Raw genomic sequence first — 25273 nt, 5'->3', positions numbered from 1 at the left:
GTCTCAGATTCCTAGTATTCTCAAATCTCATTATGAATGAATCTCATTATAAATCTCAACTCGTTTGTGATTAAGATAATTAACCCAAAATTTAAAACCTAAGAAAAAAACATGAGTCAAGCCATTTAACAATCTACTTTGAAGCAATGTCATCACTTTATAGTAGTAAATGTAAAAAGGATTATGCAAGGTGATTTTACATTTAGAACTGAAATTATTCCTGTATTTTCTAATTTCAGTAACTGCCCTTTTGCTATTCTACCATGGCTGATGAAGTGATGAACTGTCTGATGAGCTATTCAGTTGGAATAGCTCAGCAGGAGCGATGTGCAGAAGATCTCAAGGTCCTGGCAGCTGAACTGGAGCAGATAAGGGAGGCAAAGCAGTTCAAAAGCAGAGCAACTGTGTTTTTTTTTATCTCCAGCCCAGTCATTGCAGGCATTTCAGTGCTTTTACTGGCAGGTGTGCCTGGACTTCCGGTGATGGTGTTGGGATATATTAAAAGTGGAATAGGCCCAATGTACATAAAGCACAAGCAGGCCCAAAAGCAGTCAGAGAAGTTTATTCTCATATGTTCAAATGACATGGGAGCAACCACACCTGGTTCCTCAGGCAAACGCAAATTGAATGACAATGGAAATAACACACAGAATTCCACTAAATTAACTAAAGACAGTACTTTTGGTCTAGACAAGCAGATGAAACGTGTTCCTCATGAAAACCAATACTCCAGTCTAATATAAAAGTAGAGCGTTTGTAGTTCAGCCTCCCACAGATAACAATATCCAACTTTTTGCACTTTCAAAAAAAATGGAGGAGCTCTTACAATTGGTTCAAAATGATCGGTTCTTTAGTAACAGTGATCTAATTTTCTTCACAGACACATGGTTAAATGAAAACTCATGTGATGTCACCTTGGATAAGTTTGACAGTCATAGGGTAGACTGTAATGTGCAACAAACTGGGAATCTTATGAGGAGGGGGAATGATATGATATGCATATATGAAATGCAACTGGGAAAAAGCACTATCAAACTATGAGTTAGTGAGTTTATCCATTGAACCAGCTGCCCACCCTTAGGACAGTACACCATTTATCTTCATCCAAATGTGTCCCAGAGCGTAATTTTAAAGTACCTACCATAAGCATCAGTATATTTTATATTGCCGCTGAGATCAATCGCGGACAAGTTTTCTTATTGGGTGATTTCACTGACTGTGACGTCTCTCATATTCTGAGTACCCTGGAGCAATACGTCACATGTCAAATGCATAACCCAAAAAGAGAAAATCCTTTATAAATTATACATTATAATATATACTATACTATAGATAGATAGATAGATAAACAGTGACCTAGTTCCGCTGGCAGCCATACATGCCCATGCCATAACACCTCCTCCACATGTTTGGCAGATGATGTGGTATTCTTTGGAACATGAGCCCTTCCTTTCCTTCTCCATGCTCTTCTCTCCCCATCATTCTGGTACAAGTTAATCTTGTATCAGAACTGGTCAGGCTTATTTATTTTTTTAGAGGTTTTTAGCAAAGTCTAATCTGGCTTTTCTGTTCTTGAGTGTTACCAGTGTTTTGCATCTTGAGGTAAACCGTCTATATTTACGATCATGAAGGTGTCTCTTGATTGTAGACTTTGACAATCTGTAGACTTTGCCTACTTCCTTCAGAGTGTTCTTGACTTGGCTAGATGTTGGGAAGTGGTTTTTCTTCAACAAGGAAAGAATTTTGCGATCATCCACTTTAGTTGTCTTCTGTGGTCTTCCAGGCCTTTTGGTGTTGCTGAGCTCGCCAGTGCATTCCTTCTTTTTAATAATGTACCAAATTGTTGATTCGGCCACTCCTAAAATTTCTGCTAACTCTCTAATAGATGTGTTTTGTATTTCAGCCTAATGATGGCCTACCGCATATTGAGAGTTCTCATGAACAGCTACCATATGTAAATTCAACACTTGGAATCAACTCCAGAACTTTTATCTCCTTAATGTGTCATGAAATAATAAGGAAAAAGGCCACACCTGGCCTTGAAACTGTGTAGTGCTTTTTAAGTCTCAGTAATTTGCCAAAATATCTGAGGGGATCTGATATTCCTTACGGTTTTGCCACTGCCAACTTACAAGCTGTTCAGTATTCTCCTGTCTATTACTACGTGAACTTTAAGTGCATTGTGTATTCACCTTTCTATGTAGAAAGCAGTATTGAACTTACAAAAGGCACTGTATTAGTATGTTGTAGTTTTCCACAGTAGTTTTGAACTTTTCCATATTTTCTAGTATTGTACCAAGGAACTGAAATGAATTTAATTGGGCTTTTACCCTGATTTACACAATATATCTAACATTTGAAGATCCAAATTATTTTATTGTGACACAAAGATTAATTAAATGAAAATGTATAGCACAAAGAATGTATATATTTTACATTTAGAAATACTGTATCATTACTGATGATTTTAGTAGCATGCTTTTGAGCATGATGCAGACTAAAAAGAAACCATGGTCCTCTGGTGAGGACAAATTGGAACAATGACACAGACGAATCACCAGCAACCACATGACTGGAATCAGAAGTGTTCAGACACACTCTGAGGATAATTTAATTAAAGGAAACGATATATATATTAATTATATTTTTCATTCATCACAGACTTTCTGATAAAGGCCTATGGCTGAAATTGGTTCCAAATGTAAATAGTAAAGTTTATGCCTATGTATAAATTAATTTCTGTATTTTTAAAAAGTAATACTTAAAAACTTCCATCCTGTGTGAATCTTACTCATGAATCTGTTTGAATAGATGATAAATGCATGCAAAGCTGTAAAGAATGTAAAATATTAAAGAGTTTTGATTTCTTTAACCATTTTTTGGTCACTGCATTATTTCAGTGTTAATATCTAAGGAACCTGAAACTGATGTCCTGTTGAGTGTTACCGGGGTTGAGTGTTTCCAAGACTTTGTGCTCTGTGTTAGCTTTAAGGTCTGTAGTTATTGTTAAGTGTTTCGTAGTTTCCTTAGTTGACCCAGTTCATGCTTTTCAGTCAGTTGTATGGGCTGTGTGTGTGTGTGTGTGTGTGTGTGTGGTCTTATTGGGATATGCCAGCTCATCAATCTTTATGAACACAGGCATAAATGTTTCTCTGTTTAATAAAAAGCTCAATGAATACACCTGAGTCTGCTCACTACACTGGTGTCAGAAGTGGGTGTAGATCTATATACTGATTTCAGCACAGCAGCTTTGTGACATGTCTATTCTAAAATATACTTTCTCAGCCATTTTCAAAATACCAGCCAAATGGTATGTTCAAGCTATTAAACCTATTTCATAAGACTGACCTCATATGTAGCATAATATGAAAGTATAAAATAAATTCTGTGCTTTAGTAACAATTTTGCCCCCCAACAATCACCTACCCAATAGGTTGCCATTTATGAGCATGTTTTGGAGTGGATGAGTACTTCAAATCAGTATGATTTATAAATGTTAGCACTTTTACCAAACTGATTCACCTGGTTAGATGCTGAGCAACTGGGAATTTAACTGGTAGTGCAAACATCTCAGCCCTTAAATCTAGCGAAAATATTACAAAAAGAAGCTCTTGTCAAGTCTAAACTCTGGTCCAGTGACTGATGGAAAAAAGTACAAAATGTTTTATTATGTTCAGAAAGAGACACTGGGTGACTGAATTGAAAAGCTGACATTATGTATAAGTGTTACCAATCATGGCTTTAGCAGTACATGGCAGTAACACTAAAATGAATAACAACAAAATAAAAATCTCCCCAGCCATTGCAAGTGCCCAGAGTCTCTGAAATGGGAGGGAAAGATAAAAACCAAACAAACTAGAAATCAGGGCTGGATACCAGTCCATAAAATTTATACAAAACTCAGAGCAAAGCCAATACCATAATGCGGAATTACCATAAACCTTAGCACGAGACAGACGCAATGAAGATCACATCAGCTGAGCAAAAAACTGACAAGATGGCAAAAAATTTAGATTTAGTTTTCCGACTACTTCTTCCATCATCTCGCCCATTGTCTTCTTCATCTTAGTCCCAGAGTTTGATCTGTCCATCCCAGCCGCAGGTGATGACCTTGGAGGTCTCGTGTGGATGCCAGATGGCGCTGATACACACTTTGTCATGTGCTTTAATTCGGTGGTACAGTTTGGTGGTCTTCCAGTCCCAGACATTCAGCTTCCCATCCGCATCACCAGACACCACATAACTAGAGAGAGAAAATAAGTATATTATTACAGAATATGACATGCCATCTGCTACGCGCAGTTTAGTTGAGAAAAAAAAAGAAGAAGCCATAAAGCCATATCAAATAACTGGGACAAGAAACTGTGTTACTGGACTTTAAAATAAAGACACACAGTTTGCCCCTCTTTAATATTTATAAAGAAAAAAAAAAAAGTCTTTTGGGTATTGGCTTGCTGTTTCTCCAAATGTAAAATTACTGACGTTATTTATTTATTTATTTACTTTTTCGGTGTAAAATGTCTAGAGGATATGCAGAACAATGAAATCTGTATTACATTTTCATTATCTTTACTTTTGGGACTTTCAGACAAAATACGGTACACGTTTTGATACGATACAATACAAAACCACTATAGTTCAACAAGCAATGATTCAAAACACTTCAAATCATCACTGATCCAATATAATTCAGTTCAACACTGATACGATTCAGTATCAGTTTCACAGTTTCACTGATTTAATTCAGTCCCAATGCAATATGATTCAAATATAAATGTAAGTTTTTCACCACAGGACAATCTTCAGGACAGAACACTGTGCACTTTCTCTTTTAACAGAAACATGACAGAATGTGAGAGGAAAGAAAGAAAAGCTTGTGAGGGAAAGACTATTTATAGCTGCTATAACATAAATGGTACCAGGAACTAACTTGTTTCACTTGTGTATTTCATGGCAGTGTTGAAAGATTTGCACATAGCAGTGTTTTGGACAAGATTTCCTGCTGAGCTTTTGTTAAAACCGACATACCTTGAGTTCTGAAAGTATTCAGACCCCTTTATTTTTGCATGCTTTACTGTGTTATAGATTTAATGTGAAATGGATTCAGTTACTTTTTTGCCATCATTCTACACACAATAACCCAAAATGACAAAAGCAATTTTTTTTTGCAAATTTATTTTAAAACATCAAAAACTGAATCTCTCATTTAGATAAGTAATCAGACCCTTGGCTACAGCACACTAAATTGATCTCGGGTCCATCCTGTTTGCTTTGATTACTTTGGTCTCTAGAACCTGCCTGGAGTCGACCTGTGGCAAATTCAACTGATTGGGCAGGATTTAAAAAGGCACACACCTGTATGCACACGGCAGAGATATTCTTACTGCGAGGTGAAGAAGAGATGGAAAATGCCAAAAAATGAATATTTACATGACTGTTTCAGACCTGCCAACATTAGCACATTTTGTGCAGGACCTCTGTATTTTAATAACAGAAAGCAAAACATCCCAAAATAACAGTTTTCCCCCCACTACTAAAAACTGCAGATGAGCGAATCAACATGTGGATCTGGAATGAATTACAGCTGCGCAGGTGTTTGAGCGCTCTGCTTGAAAGATGCGCTGATGCGTACTGTTTACTGTGCTGTTATGTTTCTTACTGCTCACAGGGAAGAGTGAACAGGGAAGAGTATATACTGCTTCTGGATGAAAAAAAATAGTTGGAATACGTCCAGTGTACAGTCAGGTCCATAAATATTGGGACATTGACACAATTCTAACATTTTTGGCTCTATACACCACCACAATGGATTTCAAATGAAACAAACAAGATGTGCTTTAACTGCAGACTGTCAGCTTTAATTTGAGAGTATTTACATCCAAATCAGGGGAACGGTGTAGGAATTACAACAGTTTGCATATGTGCCTCCCACTTGTTAAGGGACCAAAAGTAATGGGACAGAATAATAATCATAAATCAAACTTTCACTTTTTAATACTTGGTTGCAAATCCTTTGCAGTCAATTACAGCCCGAAGTCTGGAACGCATAGACATCACCAGACGCTGGGTTTCATCCCTGGTGATGCTCTGCCAGGCCTCTACTGCAACTGTCTTCAGTTCCTGCTTGTTCTTGGGGCATTTTCCCTTCAGTTTTATCTTCAGCAAGTGAAATGCATGCTCAATCGGATTCAGGTCAGGTGATTGACTTGGCCATTGCATAGTTGGCAGTTGGCCAGATCAAGAACACTCTCCTTTGTATAGGAGGTAGGTGTATGTGTGTCAATATTTATAGACCTGACTGTATGTCAGTCATGATGTCCAAGGAAATCTCCATAAACTGAATGTTCCCAGCTTGTGCCTGCTTCTGAGACCTTTGGACAGATTTTTTCTTTACACTCCTAGTGATTATGTACTGTATATACACATTCATTAACTCTATAGTAAAACATGCTAAGAGCTTTTCTGAGTTTTCTGAGCTTTCACCAAGCTTTTTGGAATATATGTTCTTTCCCCACCCCTTTAAATTCGCCCTGTCCTTTACTAAAATTTACTCCATCTGAAACAAATTTTTACCTCATATCTGGAGAGAAGTCCACCTGACAAGCATATCCAGCCACCATGTGACCCTTGAAGACCTTCTTCTTGTTCAGCCTGAATCGGTTCTGAGCTCCAAAGATTAGGATCTGATTATCCATGGACTGACAAGCCAGCCACTTCCCTACGAAAAAAAAAGAGCGCAAATGACAAGGCTGGCTCAAGAGTTTGAAATGTTAGAGTGACAAAACTTAACAATATCACTTTTTTCAATATTACAATAATACTGTTCTGTGTTATCCAATATTAAATACTAGATTTTCGATTTGTTAGCATAATCTGAAAGTGTGTGGTATTTTATTATGGGCAAATCTTGATCCAAAATGATTCAAAAAAAAAAAAAAAAGAAATCTAGAAAAGCTGATCGTTTTGGATCATCAAAATAGTCTCTAGGGTCTCTCTAGAAGAAGGGAGGAGAGAAGAAAAAGAAAAAAAAAAAAAAAAAAAAGCATAGTCTCCTTTTGAATAGGAGAAGTGCACATCTGAATTGCACAATAGCACTGTTCATCTCTGAGTGCTTGTATTTACCTATTTGTACAAAATCACACACTGACACACATCAAATAGCTATTTAAAATGAACTCAAGGAACTCTTCTCTTTCCCTTCTGAGAAACACTCAGCATCCAGGCAGAACGCTTTCAACATGCACTCAAAACAGTACTTATCGAGAAAGAAAGTGGGGCGAAGAGAAACTGCAGCTCATTTCCTACTAGCTCCCATTTTAGCATTCATGATGTCTGTCACTGCTGCTGTCAGACACCAACCAGAGTGAGAACAGACGCTATTTACACCAACGCATCTGTCTTATAGCTGTGCTATTTAAATAAGAGTGAGACACACAGCCTAGCAACACTGCTGCACCTGATACCATGTCAGTGACACTGCAGTCGTCCTTTTCTATTAATGGAGGGAGTAGAGGAGGGCTAACAAATTTTCTATTGCAGCAGATAGATGGCTGGTATGTAGATATGTAGATTAAATGGTCAAAGAATGGTCAGAATGATCAGCACAGCCAGAGCTACTGGTTTCTTCTTCTTTTCATTAATTTGTCACCCATTAAAAAGACGCCCGTAGCGTGTCTCTTTGCACTTGCATAGTTTTTCCCCAATTAAACAATACCACTGTCCCCACAGAAATTCCTCTACACTGTAAAGTTTCCCAAAACAGACATTACCCAAGTGTCTTTTTTTACCCAAAAGAGAAAAACGCTATATGATAACTGAATTAGGAAAACCAGCCTTAGCATAAATACATACATACAGAAAGAAAAGCAAATGGACAGAGACACACAGTGACTTGGATATTTGTTCAGTTTGCCATTTTTGTCTGCTCATTTTGGGATAAAGCAGCCTTGAAAGAAAAGATGCACGTGGTGCTGGTGAAGCGACGTTCAGGTAAACACACTCACCGTTGGGGGACAGTGTCACTGCAGGCATTGAATGCATACTGGGCTCTGCAATATATTTGAAATCCACAGGAATATCCCTGAAAAAAGAACACATCTTATTAAAAAAAAAAAAAAAAGAAAGAAAGAAAAAAAAAAAATCAACCAAAGTGAATTCACCCCCACATTTTCCTGATCTTTATTGTTCTCCTTCATACCTATTTTCCCATGCTTTGTCATGAAACTAAAATATCTTTCATGATTAGTGCATCTTGTCAAGAAGTCAACAATGTGTAGTAGACGTACAGCAAAACAACCACACGTGGTTTCACGAGTGGTATCATGGAGGTGGTCAGTTCATGGGCAGGCCATAACAGTTAGGAGGAAACATAAGACGCAGGTGAGTGGGTATCTGTAGGTGCAAGTTCCTTTGCTTATATATACAAAGGATCAAGGCTTTGCTACAGTGCAGGCCTCAGAAAAACTCTGATTAACCCCTTCTGCTAGGTTCCACTGGGTACAAGCTTTTTTAGCTTCTTCTTCCTTCCCATTTTCTCCACAAATTTTTCCAGTTCCCATTAGCCAGCTCTGCCCTATCAAATGACAGCCACCAACCGAGGCAGTTGAAGGCTAGCGCATTCTTCCCCTGAGACGCGTCAATCCAGCCACCTCTTTTTTTTTTTTTTTTTTTTTTTTTTTTGAAAGGCTGCTCATAATGCAACACAGGGTATCCTAACACTGCCCTCTTAATGAAATATCTGCCCTCTTCTACATACATGAGCTCACAAATGGCTAGTGTCCTGGGAAAGTAATGCCATCCCTCCTACCCAGAGAGCTTGGCCAATTTCGCTCAACATGGACAGCGGTGGCATTTTGAGTCGAACGTAAGCAAGTGTTCTTACAAGTTTTCTTGCTAAGAATGAAACATGCTGCTCTCTTCCTGCTGCTAGCATTTCTAACTGAGGTAGAAACAGTGAGAATTGGGCAGAAAGTGACCGATGCTATGCTTACTTCAAGTCACCTATTCAGTTCACCACAGCCTAGCTAATTGTGATGGTGGATGAATAGTAGTATTGGATGTCAAATAATAGATTTCTAAACACTCAAAGTTAAAAATAGCAAATACCACTCTCCTTGTCTTTGGTGAGTCTATTCCTAATGAATAGTCTCAGTTTGGGCTTTTACAAACAATTACTGCAATAGATAATAATAATAGTTAACAAGTACTAGTTCCAACAGTAATTACTACTGTATCTATGCAGGTGGAAATGGAAAAGTCTGATGTGTAGTTACAAGTGATTTAAGGTTAACAATCTTCAGTGGGGGGAAAAAAAAGAAACATAAGAACATATTTCACTGCAGAAACAATTTCACTTCTCTTCATTGCCTCTCTCCCTCTCCCACATCTGGAATGTATAAACAGACTCAGGGTAAGAAGCCTGAAACCTGAGCAACGTTAGACACAAAACATCTAAAACAAACCAGAACAGATTTGAGCAGGAGATAGTGAGCACAACTTTCTTCAATCCCTCAAAACAAGTTTCTCAAATTTGCTCGTTTCATTATCTACCCTCTCCTCTCTCACCGCTTTTAGATTCCTCACTTTGTTCCCTTCATTGCATATTTTCATCAGCTCTCTGGCTGCTGATGTCTTAAATCCCTCCATCTGAGTAGGCCTGAGGGATAAAAACCCACAATTTCTCACACACAATCAGCACACACACAATGTGTGTGTATGTGTGTGCGTGTTAGCAAGTATAAAGGCAGTGTGTGTAGTAAAAGAGCCAACCTCTGTGCTGGCGCGTGAGTGAGTCAGCTCCCACCCGCCCAGATTCACTAAACGTCCCTGTGCACCGGAGAGAGCTGCCAAAACCCGCTACACGCCAGAGCTCTTTTTAAAATAATCACCATGTGTGTGTTTTTCTGGTTCTTACTACTTATCAAGGGAGAAAAAACCTGAGTAAACGACCTCAGCAAAAGCCCAACAACTCTAAACAATGTAATCTGAGCCTCAGCTGGAGAGTGGAAGCTCGGATCAGGTCGAATCACTAAACTGACACGTTGCATCTGCAAGTGAAACCATGATTAGGTTCACAAGCTGCTGGCACACGGACAGCCAGAGGTTTTGGACAGGAGCTAATTTAAATTAAAAACGGCTATGAAGCATGAATAGAGGATGAAAACCGAGGATGTAATATGAGGAAATCAGGCACCAGTAGATGACCTGTGATGTCTACAGAAGGCCAAACCAGTAGAGACAACAGATTGAGGTCAATAAGTGGTTGCAGTTCAGAAAGCATGAAAAGTTCAGGTGTCTTTCCACAGTGCATTCAAAATCAAGAACAAGCCCTGCTCATAAAGCTGTCTACATCACGTAAGGAACAGCAGAGTGGTATGATAACACCTCAAAAAATTATTGTCCCATAACAGCACCTCCTGAAATTATTTATTGTTCTTATACCACAATTCTTTTTTTTTTTTTAAATTTATTAATGAACCATTACATCATACTTTTAACCACTGATACTAGCTATAGTATATTTAACATTGTTAAATAAAAGCACACAAAAGATTTTTCATTATTAAGTTAATGTACACACAAATTCTGACTCTAAATCAAGGTCATGAAATTGAAATATGCTCGCAGGTGTATTTTCTAGGGATGTCCCAATCCGATCTCAAAGATTTTTTTTAAACTGATCAGTATTGGCTTTATTGAGCAGTAACCTCAGCCCAATCCTTTGTATTATGTCAGCTGTCATGGAGAGCACAATTTGTGGCAGGACTACATGGCTAAAATGTCTGCAGTGTGGAAATATTTTACATTGGAAAACGAAAGCAGTGCGACAGCCACTTGTAATGCCTGCAATGCGAGCACTTCGAGAGGCGGCAGCAACAGAGCTGCGTTCAATACTACCGCTTTGATACGGCAGCTAAAAACTAAACACTCAACGAAATCCAGCAAGTTCACTCGGGTAACTTGGCCAAAAGCCGCACCGAAGCAACACACACTGAAGGATACTTTTAAAAGGAGAGAGAAATTTCCTCTTGACAGTGAAAAAGCCAAAAAGATTACAGAGAGGGTAAGTGAATTCATCGCTTTGGATGACAAACTCATCACTTTTGCCATCTTTTGGAGCTTCTGGAGGTATTTTTGACTTGACATCTTTTCATCATAAATTAAATCATAAATCTAAAAAAACTAAAACTTTCTGTACATTCCTATTTTTAGGATGTTTTATTTGTGCAGCAAAGAACACATCTTTAAAGAAAATGTACCCTGTTAAGTAAATAAATTGGTACATTAAGTATGCAAAATAATTATTCGCTAGCATATTACACATTTTAAGACATATCAGTTCTTAAAATGCGGACTGCAGAAGCTTATAGCATAATGATGGATGGAGGATGCAATGTCTACAGTAACATCTTGCAGGTTTTTCCCACCATGTTTAACTCCAGCCTCATTAGCGTCGGAAAACGAGTTTGGATTAGCGTCTTTGACCTGGCATGCCCCACTGATCACACTCTAAACCAGCCGAGAAGGACTGGATAATGACTCGCAACCCGCGGCTCTGAGAGCGTCCTTTCACACTGCGCTGGTTACATTGCCATCTTATTTGGATTTTAATTACACCTTTAAAGGAAAAATCTTTCGCACACACCTTTCCATTTCATGCAAAGTGATATCAAAGTGTTAACTCTCCATCAAAGCAAAACAGATGCTTACCCCAGTATAGGATACAGCTGAAGTGACTGTAGAAGTGACTTTATCTAGTGTGAAATATTTTCAGACTAACACAGTACATTTAGTGCTTTCTTTACCGTCTGCTTGTTTTTTCCACCCCCAGTGATTAGTCAATCACTAATTGACTAATCCCCACTACACAACCCCTAGTATACAAGTTTTTTTTTTAACCCTATACCTGCCTACTCTAACTACAGCTCTGGTAAACACTGTGTAATATTGCAAGGTGAGCAATTTGGTACTGAAGCTCTAATCTACTGTTCCTGCACTTACCATTCCCACACACGCAGACTCTTATCATCGGACGTACTGACGAAGCGGCGATTCTCGTCCACAAACGTGATCGTGTTGACGGCTCCCAGGTGACGATCATATTCCTGAACCACCTCCCCTGAGCGAATGTCCCACTGAGAAGGAAAGAGGTGAGACAAACAGAGGTTGGCCTCTCCCACAAACACAAGCTGACAAAAATAAAAATAACTTTATTTTTATATCACAAAAATAACTTTTTCTCCACGTCAGTGATGGATAGACTGTTGTGCTGGAGGTCTAGGAGACAGAAAGACTCCTAGAGAAAAGACTTAGAGGTCAGTGATGCCTCAGCCGTGATTATTTGTTCTTGGCAGAATTATGGATGAAGGACTAAGTTTTTTTTGTTTTTTTTTCCTGCTGTTCTTATGGTTTATGGATGGTTCTGCAAGCCCCATGTGACTCTATCTACACTTCAATACACTCCCCTCTCTTTATGGAGGCAACCAGAGTGTGAAATAAGGTCTCGTCTTTAGATTTACTGACGGGAGCTAATACCATGGGCTTGTGTGCGTGTTTGCGCATGAAATCTAATATAAAGTTGGACGTTAAGGACACCGGTAGGCAATTTTTCTGCCTCTTACACACACACTAACCTGCACAATCTTCTTGTCCGACATGCCGGCTACGAACAGGTTTTGCTTGTCTTCATCTGGGTTGAACTTCACGCAGTAGGGCACTTTTCTGTTAGTGAACCTTGAGATGCATTGACCTGAAAAAGGAAATTGACTTTAAGGCTTCTACGGGTTTTTTTTTTTTTTTTTTTTTAGCAGGACACGCAGGGACTCTGATCTGATCAGTATCTAATGCTGATCCAGGAACGTCCCTGAGTGGGTTTGGCTCCTCCTGCTGGCGGAGCAGAGAGCAGCACAGACTATAGCGCAGTGAGAGCAAACTGAGAAAACTGTCAAACTGTCAAAACTGAAAAATTTGATGTCTAAGATCTCAGTGAAAAGCTTATCACAAACTCTTGCTGTGAGAGTCTGAGCAGGTGTTTTTTTGTTACTCACCGGTCTCCGTGTCCCACAGTTTGAGATAGCGATCATATGCAGCACTGAGAAACTGAGTACCGGTGTTGTTGAAACAGATATCACGCACCGCTTTACTGTGACCTAAAGAAGACAGGAATGACAGGAATTAATGATCTGCATTAGCAAAGGATATTTCAATTACTATATTTTACTCATAACAAAATATGATTTAAAAAAATAGTAATGAGTATAATTGATTAAGTCCACCCAGAAATATCAAAAGAGACCACCATGCTCTTGTTCTGTTTTTCAACATGACAAATGACTTAAGAGGCGAAACTCCCCACCGATCACACAGCACTCTAACCAGCACAATAACGTTAAACCATTAACACTGTTAATGATGCATGATGGTTGCGGTTTTTGTAAGGAGATGTTAATTTTACATTTATGGAAAGAGTCTCCAGTTTCAGTGTTTTGTAACAGAGGTAGAGCTTCATGTTTACATTTTCCATCACAGAAAAGTCTTCAGGACAGAAAAATGGTGTGAAAAATATTTTTTTTTCTTAAGAGGTAACAAATGTTTGTAGCTGCTATAATGTAAGTGATCAGGAACTAATTTGTTTCACAAACTTTAGATGTTGTTTCAACAACTGCTGGGTTTGTCCCAGGTATAATTGACCTAAATATGATCCACTGTTGTTAGAACCCACTATAATGTGTTAGTGTCACAACAAACAGATTGTGAATTGCGTGTGTTTGCATCAGTTGGGCTGAAAAACTGTCTGTCTCAAGAACTGTAGGTTTTGATGTCCGGGGGAAAAAAATCATGGAAACCAATTATATGGCTGTGTAGTTACTGGACAGGATCTTTTGTGTGAGCACAATTTTTCTATTTTCCAAAAATGTTCCAATATACCAGGTTATGGATGAGCAGGCATTTATTTAGAGCAAAAAACAGTGTTTTACTTGACTCCCCTCCCCTTTTCTTCCCAATTTTGTCACCTGCCAATTCTAGCTACCAACCAGGGAAGGTGAAAGCTAACATGTGCTTCTTCTGAGACACGTGAAGCCAGACAACTGTATCTTTTCTGCACACATGACTCACAGACACCCTGAATGGCTAGTGTCGCTGTGACTGACAGGGGACAGAAACGACCCAGACAACTTACTATCAACTGACGATAGACTGAATGCTTTTCTGCGGCATCATATGGACATTATTTTGGTTTGCTTTTTCATTTCAGTATGCCAACTGACATGAATAGTTTAAAAATTTGTTAAAAACAATTAGCTGACCTACAGCAATATTTATTCATCAAATTTCCATCCTGTGCAACAAAAACCCAAAACATGATCAACAAATCAGTAAAGTTATCTTAATAATGTTAGGCGGTGCTAAACCTCTTTTGTGTATCAGCACTAAACAGAGACAAATAGAAGAATAACAAGATACAAGTAATGACTGAACAATTATATTCATGTGGAGTGCACTTTTCTGCAGGTAGAAAATACATACAGAAGATCATTCTTTGTTTTAAATGGTGTGTCCTAGGATATACTTTATTCAGATATAGTGCAATTTATCACTGAAATCACTAAATAAAACAACTATAACAAGCAAATGAAGTACAGAAATGGGTAAAAGACGGATCTTACCAATAAATGTCCGTAAACATCTCCGGTCATTGTACACCTCCCATAACTACAAGGGGGAAAAAGGGGAGTGCTTTAAGACCAGTGTGGCCTTTACATGTGACAAAGCGGAATAATTAAAAAATACATATAAAGGTATATATTCCCAGAGACTCTACTTAAGTGCCATTTAGCCATTTTAATTAGTGATATTGCTGAAGCAGTAACCTAGAGCGAAATAAAGTTACACGATTAAATTTATATTCCTCAATTTGCCATGAAGAATAAAATCAGTTGGTCAGCAGTGGCTTGCTTAGTTTAGCAAGAGGTATTTCAAGATGTCTTAATATTTGGACTGTGATTGCGTGTAGAAACATTGTGCATGAAGTGAAGTATGTCCAGGGAAGTAGTTCTTATCATAAGCCCCATTTCCAATTTCCCCTGTTAGATAAAGCACACAAAGGTCCTAAGCACAGTGTCTCAAATATTAAGACATCTTGACATCTCAAAAATATAATATAATTTTCCTAAAAAATTAGTAGAATTCTATCAGGAAACGTGCATGAAGGAATCGACAGACCAAAGTTTAGTTCAGTTTTATCGAATCCAGACTTCATAACTTTTGAAATAATTTGTGATCTATTCATACTGAATGTGTGGTATACATTACTGAAACTGAACTTATAGGTTATTTCTCATATAATATCTAAGCAATAGGAAAGCGGGTTGTGCATGTCAATATACGTATATCGTGCAATGAGATACAGCGGATGCACTTGGAATTGTGAAATGTACTCCATTTTCCACCTAAATGCGTCTGAGAGCATGACTTACAGAATCATAAGGAACATAACATACCTTAATCTTACAGTCCATAGAGCAGGAGAGCAGCAGGTGGCCAGACACAGGAAACAGCCGAATAGCACTGACACCCTGAGAACATAAACCGAGATGAAGCTCAATCCTCCATAAAATAACAAACACAATGTCAAATGGACACTTTCTACACACTGATAACTTTGTTTAAATATCACAATATCTACAAAATTTCATGACTGTACAACATGTACAACATTTTCACAGAAAAGTGTGTGTACAATAGTGACACTCACTGATAACCAGGACAAAGATGAATAAGCTGCTTATTGAGTGTCCCACACTCTTGTGGCACATTTTTAACAGAGCTGTGTTGTTAGAGCTGCCCAATTTCAGTTGTCCTCATTCCCCAAGTTTCACTGACATGCTTGTGCATTTGGCCGTAGGCTGCTGTCGTGCAGTGCAGTGGCTGTAGATTGACGGGCAGTCGAGATGCTGATGTGCCTCTCATGCCGAGTGCACACTACATTACTTTCAAAACCTCAGAATCCTAGCCCCTTTAACAATACACAACTTTAATTGTTTGCGAACGTTTTTGTTTGGTGGATGATCGCTCAGACGAGGTTTACACATATTACGCAATCTTTTACGCGGAGAGAACCTCGCTGAAGCGCACTGATCCCCAAACCCCGCCTTCTCATGAAAACGCCCATCACATGACTGTCACTATTTTGTACAGAAACAAGACAAAAGGAGAAATAAGAAAATTTGTAGAGGGACCATTGGTTAAGGAGGTGCAATTTCCATCTCTGCTGCCATTCCTAGCATGGTCGCAAACTTTATCATGCACAACAGCCATAAAACGCACAGTAGGAGAGGCGCAAAGACACTTTCATCATATAATGACAACGTGATAAATGCTGACAGTGTAAGAATTTTTCTGGAAAGGTCACTCTCAAAAATATCTTTCTAAGAAAGAAGAACAATTCATGCAATTATCCAGTCAAACAATCATGTGGCAGAGGTGCAATGCAAAAAAGGTCAAGAGCTTCAGTTAATTCAATTCACATTAAACAACTGAATGAAGAAATTGTTATTGATGCCAGAAAAGGTGGTTTAAGTATTTCAGAAACTGCTGATCTACTGGGATTTTCATACAGAGCAGTCTCTAGAATTTATACAGAGTGACGTGAAAAACAAAAAACCTCCAGCGAGAGGCAATTCTGCTCATGGAAACACCTTGCCAATGAGAGAGGTCAGAGGAGAAGCGCTCAATTGATTCGAGCTGACAAGAAGACAACAGGAGCTCAAAAAAAATCACTCTTTACATCCACAGCGAGCAGAAAAGCATCTCGGAATGCACAAAACGTTGAGCCTTGAGGTGGATGGGCTACAACAGCAGAAGACCACATCGGATTCCACTCCTGTCAGCTAAGAACAAGAATCTGAGGCTACAGTAGGCACAAACTGGACAGCTGAAGACCGGAAAAAGTCCATGAAATGTGTTTTCAATTTCAACTGTCCAGTTTAGCCTTGTTAAGGGTAAGTTATATGCTATGTGTGTGAGGGGGTGAGCGGTTCATTGTCACTACGCCAGAGCAAAAGGTGTGAGCGCACAGAGTGAATACTTATACTGAACTGAACTCCACAAAAGCAAGGAGTTCTGCTAAAAGTGATGCTCACTTAATAAAAGAAGGTGAAAAACATTCAACCATGTAGTAAGCCAACCGGGAATTCCTAGCAGGGCCGCATAATATATCATTAATTGCTGTTGTAACGCTGATATAGTGCAAGTGTGCGGCAAGTAATGTATGAGCATCCTAATAAACTGCTATTTTGCTTAAAGTGTTCTCTGAGGATTTGTAACATTTCGATTCTTCCTTTCGCATTAACTCTGGTCAAACTCTCAAGTAAATATCTAAATATTCTGCTCACAACAGCTTCGCTCTCCTGCGCAATCTGACCAACCTGCGCGCAAAAACTTTTAGCTGTTCCTGACTGTGCTCCATACGCGAAACATAGAGAGCAAGCGAAAGCGAGAGACAAAAACAAATGAAAATATCTTATATAATGAATAACTGATCAATATTTCAATATTTATTTGAAGCCCATCTTTCATTAGGTTTAAAATACATGATAAATGTGTCTAGTTAATATTCAGAGCTGTGAGTTTAAGGTACATGTACATGTGAGGGAGCAGAACAGAGAAAGTGAGCAAAGGGGTCGTCTCCATCATGCTAGAGCTGAAGCTGTGAGTGCACAGAGTGAATACAAATACTGAACTGAACCACACAAATGCAGAGATCTTCAGCTACAATCATACACATATACAACACGCATACAAAAGCAGATGCCGTGGAATGATTTACGTAGGTGCTTTTAACTCTCCGATATTAACTGACAGCGCATGGAAGCTCCGACCCTTTCCCCTCATCTCACATGCTCTAAGCTAAGAAAATAGTCAAAAACAATCAAGGAGAAAAAAGGATAAACATTTTGACCTAAAAAGATTAAAGTCTTGTAAAAAGCCGCCATCCATTTCTCGCGATTGGCACTGCCAACAAGCAGCTCCCGACTCCACATTTGGCATTATCACAGCCTTCTTAATCCAGAAGTGATGGAAATGCTCATTCCCTGACTTTTGTCAGCTATTGGCTCTGGATGATCAAATCTTTAACTGCCTATGCATAGTACAACTCAAAGTTCATTGGAAATAAAATTCAAACATTTTCTCCAAGTCTTTTCAAGGCTTCTTTCTATATGATGAAGATTGAACATTTAAGCTCATTACATGTCTAACTGGAAGGATTCGGTAGTAGGACCCAAAAATGCCCAAAGTAGAGATCCACCGCTTTTCTAAGGCTTTGCTAAATTATCAGCATGTTTTTTTAGCGCAAGTTATAAATATCAAGGCTTCGATCTAGCAATATGCCTATGCCTCAGATGCCTTAAACACAGCCTGTAGTTTTCATGCTCTAGATAATTTAAGCTAAGCTGAAAAGCAGGTGTGATGGCGTATTTGAAGAACCTGCCACTTTCCCATGCGCTACGTCTAATTCTAACATCAATCACTATTAGGAAAATTTATTTAGCACAATACTTACAGCTACTTGCAAAACTGTAAAACTAGGGAATGCTTTTTTTAACCAAATTGTATTAAATCCACTAAACAACCATTTCCAGTCATTTACTCAAAATTTCAAACATTCTTCAAACGCTTTCTTCAAACATTTCAAACCCTGACCACCTTGATTAACTATTTAAAATGTTACAGTTGTCTTAAAGGGATAAAAATGTTGAGTGGTTTTATGTAAACCCTAAAGATCCAGATATTTTTTAAGTGGCCATTTAAAAACCATTCTCCAACATCTCAAATTGGATCGATTTCAAGAATCATGCTCAAGAAATCCCGTAGAGGCCTAGACGTTATCCTCATAAGAACGTTATTCAAGTACACTGTTAATCTGTTAATGATAGCTCAACCTTACAGAGAATAAAACAAACTTTTCTTTTTGGACTTTGGATCACAATTGAGACAGGCTGAATCATCTAGATTCCACGTTGTGCTCTTAAAAACCGATCCCACCTCACCTTTGTGTGTCCGGTCCAGACGTGCAGTTGCTTTTTGGGCAGATAGCATTTCTCAGGTATGTTGGCTGAGCGCAGGTTGATACCCACATCCTGTGGAACGTGCAGGTAAGAACGGCCCTGGTAATCGTACGCATCTTTGACTGTAAAGAAACCACAACAACAAAAAGGACAGAGTGATGAATTGAAGTGCGACATTCACATAGCGGCCCTGGGGAAGTTAATTTAAGCCTGCCTTTTACATAGCAATGGCTGTTCTGTTTTTTTTAACATCAGTGTTATAAATGGCTGCTGCTTATTTCTAATCTTTTCGCTTTTCGCTTATTCTGAAACCAAAGCACAAGGTTTTCACAAGAAAGTAAAAAGCAAAGACAGACTAGTTAGCAGACACATCAACAACAGTCATAAACTAACATATGAACATCTGTCACAAGGTAACTGAGGCCTGGGAAAACCCATCCGATGTACATATGCATATATTTCACCAAAAAAAAATTCTATATATATATATATATATATATATATATCTATCTATATATGTATATATGTATGTATATATATCTATCTATATATGTATATATGTATGTATGTATATATATATATATATATATATATATATATATATATATATATATATATATATATATATATATATATACTTTCTAACCTTCTTATGCTTTCTGCCTACAGAAGTCATGTTAAGCAAAAAAGAAGCTAGTTTAACAAACATGACCATAAAAACTCTAAAAAATATCAGTGTGCTAAAGATGTTTTAATGGCTAGCTTGTAGCAAAGTGCTCTCTCCGTGTGTGGAAACATCCTGTGAACATTACGCTGATTGAGCTGGTTCTGTTCCACAGTGAATCAGAAACAAAGCCTAATAGATTCAGTTTGTGTAAATACCAGCTGCAGTATAATACCAATGCAGTCTTGGGATTGGATAAACTCCAGAGTTATAATGTCTGAATGCTGATAAAAATGGGAAATTCATCCAGGACAACAAACCTCACTGAATTAATTTATTACAGCACTGATATGAGAGCAAACAGAGATCAGCTGTGACACCTGAAGCCGCCTTTTCTAACTTCTGCTCGTGCTGTGTCACAGGGCAGCGTAGCACACTCAGGAGGAAAGTGCTATCTGCCCTCTTCCACATACATGAGCTCACAGACACTCACGATTGGCTAGTGTTGCTGTGATTGACATGAGAGATAAGGTATGCCCCTCCTACTCAGAGAGCACTGCCAATTTTGCTCCCTTGTGTGAACACTTTTCAGTTGCCCTGCTATATTTGTTATTTTATCTATTACATATTTAATTAAATGTCTAGGCTGCTTTAAGACAATCAGCACATTTGTGTTCCTCAATGGTGTCAGATACTAATTTTCACTTTTATCCAGTGAAAATAACTGGATAAATTTTCACTTCCTGTGAAAATCCTGTAATTACTTGGGGTTGAGATACATGCAAAAGAGAAAAGGCTGTAGTGTTCAGAACTGTATGTCAATATTTTCTGTCATGTGAAGGCTCCTACAAAAGTGTATAATTGATATGATGTAGAAAAAACATATAACAATCTCTTTACCAAAGCAATACATAATTATAAGTAATGGCTGGAGCTCAACAGCTCCATATACTGTTAAATACCATGTCTATTGCAGTAAGGGAAATATTTGCAAGTTAACTGATTTGCCTTAAATTGGCACTTGTTGCAAAACAGCAGTGCAAACACCTGTGGGGTTTCAGAGAGCGGATTTTCAGCCTGTAAACAAAATCAAGAATTTTCACGCCCGTGACATGGTGATCAACAACCACACATTGCCAAACCCACTCCCACAACAGCTGTAACGGCTCCCACAACAGCTGTAACGGCACCATTTCAGACTCACACGCCCAGTGCGGATCAATCAAGCCTAAACCAGGCCTCATGTTCAACCGCTATGTGGTAAACGGGCACAAATGAAGACTATTAACTATAACTGCACTGCAGTTCAAGCCAAAAAAAAAAAAAAAAAAGCTTATTCCATGAAGTACAGTTATCATAAAATTATTGTGAAAATATCATGACATTTTAGGCATATTGCTGACCCTTAATATTTTTCAACATATGACTTCAACTACATCTGCATTAATTACTTCAGCTATATTAACCAAAAAACACTAGCCAGTTTTACATTTTAATATGGATTTCAGAGGGAAAAAAACTCCACCGGGAGGAACAGACTCTTACCGTGTAGAATGGTCTTCTCCTCTGCAGGAGCCTCTTCCTCATTTTTGCCTTTCTTCTGCCTCTTTGCTGTGATTTCATCTAACTCCTTCTGCTCCTCCTGCCAGCCAAAACAAATGAAATAATGAAAAAGTGTTAAAAAGCTCAAAGACGACATCATCTATTCTGTACTACTCTGAAGAAACTCGTTGTAACAGCTGACCTCTGTGGGTTTAGCAACATCTTTTTCATCCTGATATTTAGCCCAAGGTCCCAGGAAGCCATCGATCTCCGATGCATCTCCTCCTTTCACTTTCTTCCTCTTCTCCGTTTTTCTTGGGCCCGTCTCGAACACTGTTTGCCCTGTGGAGTGCAGAAAGGAAGGTGTTTACTGACACTACTGGTCATCGCGTAATTAAAAGACATAAGGTCATGATCTGCTACCTTTGTGTTTCTCTGCCTCATCCACTGCTCCTATATAAGTGGCTGAAGAAACCTGATTGTTGTCCATGGAGGGGTCCAAGGCATAGCCTGAAAAACACAGTGAACATATTTTATGTAATGAATGATGAAGGAGAAGCATTCTGGAGTACACTGGCTGTTTTCCCACATTGTCCTAATAATTTCTATTCCTTTAACTGGGATGGAGGAATCATAAATTCATTAGCTAGCTCATCGGGCCCTCCAATGTGTCGCGCAGTCTCATGATTCGTTTCAACCTACAGACTAATGCAATTTAACGTCAAAATATGACATATCTAGTTTTAATACGCGCGCTGAACACTTTATTAGGAACATCTTTTCACCTACGCGTTCATGCAGTTATCTAATCAGCCGATTGTGTGGCAGCAGCGCAGTGCGTAAAATCATGCAGATATGGGTAACATCAACATCAACCGTTAGAATGGGGGGAAAAAAGTGATCTCAGTGATTTTGACTGTGGCATGATTGTTGGTGCCAGATGGGCTGGTTTGAGTATTTCTATAACTGCTGATCTCCCCGTATTTTCACACACAACAGTCTCTAGAGTTGATGTCAAAAACGAAAAATTTCCAGTGAACAGCAATTCTGTGGGTGAAAACGCCATGCTGATTAGAGAGGTCAATGGAGAATGTCAGACAGAAAGGCAACAGTAACTCAGATAATCACTCTGTACAACTGTGGTGAGCTCAAAGTATCTCAAAACGCACAACACATCAAACCTTGAGGCGGATGGGCTACAACAGCAGAAGACGACTTTGGGTTCCACTTCTGTCAGCCAAGAACAGAAAGCTGAGGCTACAGTGGGCGCAGACTCACTAAATCTGGACAATTGAAGACTGGAAAAACTGAGGAATCTGCCTTATGTCAACGGTCCAGGCTGGTGGAGGTGGTGTGATGGTGTGGGGAATGTTTCTTGGCACACTTTGGGCCTGTTAATACCCATCAATCATCATGTGAATGCCACAGCCTATCTGAGTATTGTTGCTCACCATGTGCATCTCTTCATGGCCACATGATAGCACCGTGACACAAACCAAAAGTTGTCTCAAACTGGTTGGATCATTTCTTTCTGTCATTAAACTTCCACAGACATTTGTAGAAAAACAGAAGACGGTTTGTTCTGCTGCTTGATTCTATAGATCAGTTTTCGTCTGGCATCTTTGTTAGTTATGTACCGAATGATGATTTAAAAGGTTTCTGAGGCTTTCGGATGTGGAGAGGCGTTTTTTAAAGCATAGGTGTGTTTTATCGGCTCTGGTTGAGGAAAACAGTAAATCAGAGTGTCTTCTGACTCAGACTGGTTGCTTCTGTAACTGACACACACCATTATAATGTCTGAGATTTATTTCGCTGCCACTCCTACACAAGAACCCAGAGCTACAGTAAAGATGTGCTCCATTACATAAGACAATTAGAATCACAATAACTGCAAAATGTAAGGATTTAGCTGTTCCTGTGATATGAGATTCAGCAAGCGTCATGCATGACTCTTACCGAAAGTAGAAAACGTCCTCCGTTGCTGTTCAAACATGAAGTCGTTGACATGGGCAGGCTCGGCGTATCCCGAGAGCATGTTCCTCGGTGCGGCCATTTGTTGAGTTTTAAACGGATTAACAGGTCCAAACTGTAACACAAGGTGTTATTCAGAGTGTATAATGGGATAGATACCTCACTGCTGACGCTTTCAAGATATTTTTTTATTTGTTTGGCTCAGCACTGCCTTTCCTCACAATCACTCTCTCTCTCATCTAATAATGAGAGTGTCATAAATACATTTGTAGAAATACACAGTACTGTGCAAAAGTCTTAGGCACATGTAAAGAAATGCTGTAGAGCAAAGATGCCTTCAAAAATAATGAAATTAAATCTTTCTACATTAAAAAAAATATATAGTATCTCAGGTGCAGTGTGTGCAGTTTTATAAGGAAATGAGCTGTAAGTGTTACTGAGCATCTTGCAGAAGCAGCCACAGTTCTTCTGGAGACTTTGACTGTCGACTCGCTTCTTATTTCTGCAGCGAAACCCAGCAGCCTTCATTATGTTTTTATCTGAAAAGTGTCTCTTATGGAATCTGCTGCTTTCTTTACTGACATACAAACATTTTTTGTGTAACGTTTAATTTTGTGCTGGAAAACTAATGTTTGGAATCTAAAATGTTTTAGTACTGAATCAATAATGTAGAAGTCAGAAAATAAAAATCTATAAGAAAGTTTGTACTAAAAAAAAAATAGGGTGCCTAAGACTTTTTCACAGTTCTGTAGTTCTCAAAAAACTATCTTTCTAACGCTCGGTTTGCACACGTAAGGCTTCATCTGTCCCTCTCACTGCTGTGGTATGATACAGGAGACACGGCTGGTCACCAAACTGAGGAGGAAAACAAGAACTACTGCCTGCAAGGTGTTTACAAACCACACATTTTCATTCTCATTTCAAGATCTTACCGTGCAAACAGTTTTCAGAAAGCAGTGACACCTGTGGAAACACACTTGAACAAGCTGGTTAGATGATCAGATCTCACCTCAGGTGCAAACATGGTGTCGTAGGTAGGATTGTAGCTGATCTCCTTGAGGGAGGGATCCAGATGCGTTCCTGTCTCAACATCTTCCTACAATGCACCAACAACAGGAAGAAACATGACTTAAACTGTACTGGACACATGCTTAAGATGTGAAGTGTTCAAGAAACATGTCATGAGGAATTCATGTATCACACGTTTGGACATTTGAAGAAACTATAATAGCTAACAGGCTAACTAGCTACCTGCCTATTATATAGAAGTCATAATTATCCACTGTACTTTGCTAAACCTAATTTCCTAAAGTCACTGAAGACCCACAAACACATTTAAACATTAAATACGCGACAGTTACTGATACACAGACATTTATGTCACTGAGATAACTTCCTAAGAGACGTTTGGCGGCATGTAGCTAGCTAACCAGCTAACCAGCTAGCTACCTTACCTTTACAGCGACCTCAGGCGCCGAATTAAGAACCAAACTTGTAGTTTTTCCAGATTTCAAAGGCTGGAGATGTGCCACTGCATCTGGATCAGCTTGTTCTGTATTTGTATTGGACTCGGGCTCATTTTCTGAATCTGAATCACTGCCGTACGCAACGAGGGAACCGACCAGAGCCGCCATCTTCGATGTTGTTGTCTAAGGGTCCTGCACGAGTGATACATAGCGTTGTGTGTATTATATCTTCAAAGAATGTTTTAGCTCAAAACCACTGTATAGTAAAAAATGAATATTTTTTTATTTTTTTGTATTTGATACAATAATTTAAAACTACCTTAAAATGTATTTGAAATGTGTAGTAAATTTTTATGCAACTTCTAGGACCTTGGAGGGTTGGAATCGTGTCGATTTTTACCTACAGGACAATATTAGGGAATGAAATATCAGGGAAAAATCCTTTTCAGAAAGTATAAAAGCATCATGTTTGTATTGGCTACATATTCACGGTATTTTTTTATAAGACTGGATAATTATACGTTTAAAAGTTATGGGAATTATGCGTCTGAAAAATCAGAAGA

At 38.7% G+C, this 25273-nt stretch overlaps 1 protein-coding gene across 1 annotated transcript; it reads right to left on the bottom strand.

The window, feature by feature from the left end:
- Positions 1 to 3640: 3640 nt before the first annotated feature.
- cdc40 (cell division cycle 40 homolog (S. cerevisiae)) lies at positions 3641 to 24902 on the bottom strand. The gene is made up of 15 exons (XM_026918575.3): positions 24699 to 24902; positions 24254 to 24340; positions 23230 to 23359; positions 21697 to 21783; positions 21476 to 21615; positions 21277 to 21373; positions 19050 to 19189; positions 15501 to 15575; positions 14667 to 14712; positions 13047 to 13148; positions 12633 to 12748; positions 12001 to 12134; positions 8004 to 8080; positions 6574 to 6718; positions 3641 to 4243 (listed from the first exon to the last, which is right to left on the bottom strand). Exons 1-15 carry the CDS (start codon positions 24876 to 24878, stop codon positions 4066 to 4068), a joined length of 1734 nt encoding a protein of 577 aa, XP_026774376.2. The 5' UTR covers positions 24879 to 24902; the 3' UTR covers positions 3641 to 4065.
- Between the last annotated feature and the right edge of the window lie 371 nt (positions 24903 to 25273).

Source organism: Pangasianodon hypophthalmus, chromosome 30, assembly GCF_027358585.1.
Source record: "Pangasianodon hypophthalmus isolate fPanHyp1 chromosome 30, fPanHyp1.pri, whole genome shotgun sequence".
In the NCBI taxonomy this organism is placed as follows: Eukaryota; Metazoa; Chordata; class Actinopteri; order Siluriformes; family Pangasiidae; genus Pangasianodon; species Pangasianodon hypophthalmus.
Note: the sequence above shows the minus strand (reverse complement) of the source record. Positions and strands in the feature narration are given on the sequence as shown.